The following is a 2,989-nucleotide window of genomic DNA, read 5'->3' as shown; positions in this document are numbered from 1 at the left end:
TCTAAACGTGCTGGCCCCACGCTGAGGGATCACGGAACACCTACAATGTGCCCGAGTGCAGTTCTCTATCAGGAGTCCACCACAAGGCAGTACTGCATAGTGACCAGTGTCCCAGGGTGCACACAATAGAGACGATGTAACCTTCCAAAGGAGGAACTTTGCAGTGGGTTCTCAAATAGACCTACTACCTGCCCATCAGAGAAGATTCCAGACAAATACTTGATTCCATTAAAGCAACTTTTATTAGGAACACAGGATAAGAGGAACAGAATAAACATACAGGGAACAGGTGACACAGGGGCCTGAGGGTCAGAGTAGACAATAGAAAGGGTCTTGAGGACATTCTGTGCAAGATGTGAGAGGAGGGCAGGACCCGCACTGTTACCTTTGTCTGTTTGGAACCCTACAGGTGCTTCTCATGAATTTGAATATAGAGGAAAAATATGATTTTAGTTCCTTGAGTTACTAAATAAACTGAACAATGCATTTCCAAATTTGCTTCAACTTCTTTAAGACACACTGAAATATGTCCCCAAACCTACTGTGTTCAGGCTCACCTTGGCTCTTCTGTTTGGCGTGGGCTTGGATCCACTCAGCCTGTGCTCGGAACCACTCATCCTGGGGTTGAGTCTGCTCACCCTGGGCTCGGATCAGCTCAGCCTGGGCTCGGGTCTGCTTAGCCTTGGCTAGGAGCTGCTCAGCCTGGGCTCGGATCAGCTCAGCCTGGACTCGCCGGTTCTCAGCCTGGGTTCGGGTCAGCTCAGCCTGTGCTTGAGTCAGCTCAGCCTGGATTCGCTGGTTCTCAGCCTCGACTAGCTGGTTCTCAGCTTGGGCTCGGGCCAGCTCAGCCTGGGCTCGGGCCAGCTCAGCCTGGACTTGCTGGTTCTCAGCCTGGACTCGCTGGTTCTTAGCCTGGGCTCGGGCCAACTCAGCCTGTGCTTGGGTCAGCTCAGCCTGGATTCGCTGGTTCTCAGCCTCGACTAGCTGGTTCTCAGCTTGGGCTCGGGCCAGCTCAGCCTTGGCTCGGGCCAGCTCAGCCTGCGCTCGGGCCATCTCAACCTGGGCTCGGGCCAGCTCAGCCTGGGCTCTGGCTAGCTCAGCCTGGACTCGCTGGTTCTCATCCTGGGCTTGCTGGTTCTCAGCCTGGGCTTGCATCTCCTCAATCCCAGCTCTGATCTCCACTTCCCCAGTGATGTCACACAGAATCTGGTAGGAAAGAATCACCAGGTTTAAAGGCCTAAATCTTCACTTTTGTGCCCCCAAACCCTGTTCATTTTTAATGATTCCACTGTGTGTTATGGGAGGTTCCCTTACACATTTTCCGTTGGGAAATTTTGTTCAGGCTTTGAAGGATAAAGATATAGAAAAGGGCAGGCTCTCTAAACTAAAGACTTTTGAAAAAACCCCACCACTGTAGAACCACAGAGTGTGATAACTGTCTACTCCACAGAGTGTGAACTGTATACTCCACAGAGTGTGAACTGTCTACTCCACAGAGTGTGATAACTGTCTACTCCACAGAGTGTGAACTGTCTACTCCACAGAGTGTGATGACTGTCTACTCCACAGAGTGTGAACTGTCTACTCCACAGAGTGTGATAACTGTCTCCTCCACAGAGTGTGATAACTGTCTACTTCACAGAGTGTGAACTGTCTACTCCACAGAGTGTGATAACTGTCTACTCCACAGAGTGTGAACTGTCTATTCCACAGAGTGTGATGACTGTCTACTCCTGTACAAGTTAACCCCAGACTTCTAGAAAATTTAGATAAATAACATTGCTTGATAAATAAGGCATATTTGATAATCAAGACTTATAAACTCCTAAGGTCTACTCAGGTTTACAGAAATATATATCTGGCCTCATCTTTGCTCACTTTTAAGCTTTTGTTAATTGGAGAGACTAAGCCACACAAAAGCTACCATATTCAATAATACCGTGTCTGATCTCCCAAGAGAGTTCTTTTTTCCAAGGCCAGGCATTTAGACAAAAAATCATATTCTTTCATTGTCTTGAAGAAAGTTAGTGTTTGCTAATAAAAAAGAGACTTTCCTATCTCTGGCAAGAGGAACTTTGACCCTGCATTAATATGTAACTTGTCAAAGTCAACACTAGCTTTCTCCATCCCTGGTCCCAAGCCACACTGCAGTCCACATGACCCCTTTCTCCTGTTTAATCCTATGTGCAGCTATAGAGTATAAACGGTGTAGTCTTTCCTTAAGAAACGCGTGGGAAGCCATCCCGATTCACCCTCAGATCCTTTTGTGTCTCCACCTTCCCCCAAGCTGACTCCACATCCTCCTTGGGACCAGAACGCCCGCCAAAGCTGGGCTCCAGCAGTTAGGACAGGACAGTGACAGCAGAGCAGTCGCCAGGTGAGCAGCACATCTGGAGAGACTCATTAGTCTCCTGACTAAAGAGTGGGTTTTGTCCAAGGAGAACGAGGGAGGCAGCTCCCAGCACCCAGCCCACTGCCTCCTCTCACTCACCTTGGTGCCACCCATAGCTCAGCAAGGGTCAGGGTTGAAGCCTGTTTGGGAGGAACAGAGGAGGGGGAAATGCATTAGATAACTTCCTGGACACTAGCCCAGAGAGTCAGGGCCTCAGGAATGGAGCCCAACTCCCTGTAGTAGGACGTCTGCTACTGACCTTGTCCCCAGGGTTCTGATCTCCACTAAGACTGTCACCTTCCCCTTCTTGTCCTCCCAGCACGAAGGGTGGCTGATGTCTGCCTGGAAGGAAGACCCTGGCTGTTCTGATTCCAGAGGAGGGAGGAAGGAAAGGTGGAGCTTCCCTGGGTGGGAAATTCCCTCAGAGGAGAAAAAGTAGAAGGGGAAGGGAAAGCGAAACAGACAGAAGCACACTGAAGCAGATTGAAGACAAGAGAGGCCCCTTGACCCACTACAGAGGCCAGGAAACTGAGTCAGAGCACAGTGGCTCACCCCTCTTCAGGGCAGCAGGGTTAGATGGGTATATAGCTGAATACA

General features: G+C 49.7%; 1 protein-coding gene across 1 annotated transcript; it reads right to left on the bottom strand.

Annotated features, from left to right (window-relative positions):
• Positions 1–256: 256 nt before the first annotated feature.
• LOC130878468 (flagellar attachment zone protein 1-like) lies at positions 257–2,720 on the bottom strand. The gene is made up of 3 exons (XM_057776453.1): positions 2,652–2,720; positions 2,492–2,532; positions 257–1,206 (listed from the first exon to the last, which is right to left on the bottom strand). Exons 2-3 carry the CDS (start codon positions 2,504–2,506, stop codon positions 466–468), a joined length of 756 nt encoding a protein of 251 aa, XP_057632436.1. The 5' UTR covers positions 2,507–2,532; positions 2,652–2,720; the 3' UTR covers positions 257–465.
• Between the last annotated feature and the right edge of the window lie 269 nt (positions 2,721–2,989).

The sequence above is a fragment of the Chionomys nivalis genome, chromosome 7 (genome assembly GCF_950005125.1).
Source record: "Chionomys nivalis chromosome 7, mChiNiv1.1, whole genome shotgun sequence".
NCBI classification, from domain to species: domain Eukaryota; kingdom Metazoa; phylum Chordata; class Mammalia; order Rodentia; family Cricetidae; genus Chionomys; species Chionomys nivalis.
The sequence above is the reverse complement of the archived record's forward strand: the minus strand, read 5'-3'. Positions and strand labels throughout refer to the sequence as shown.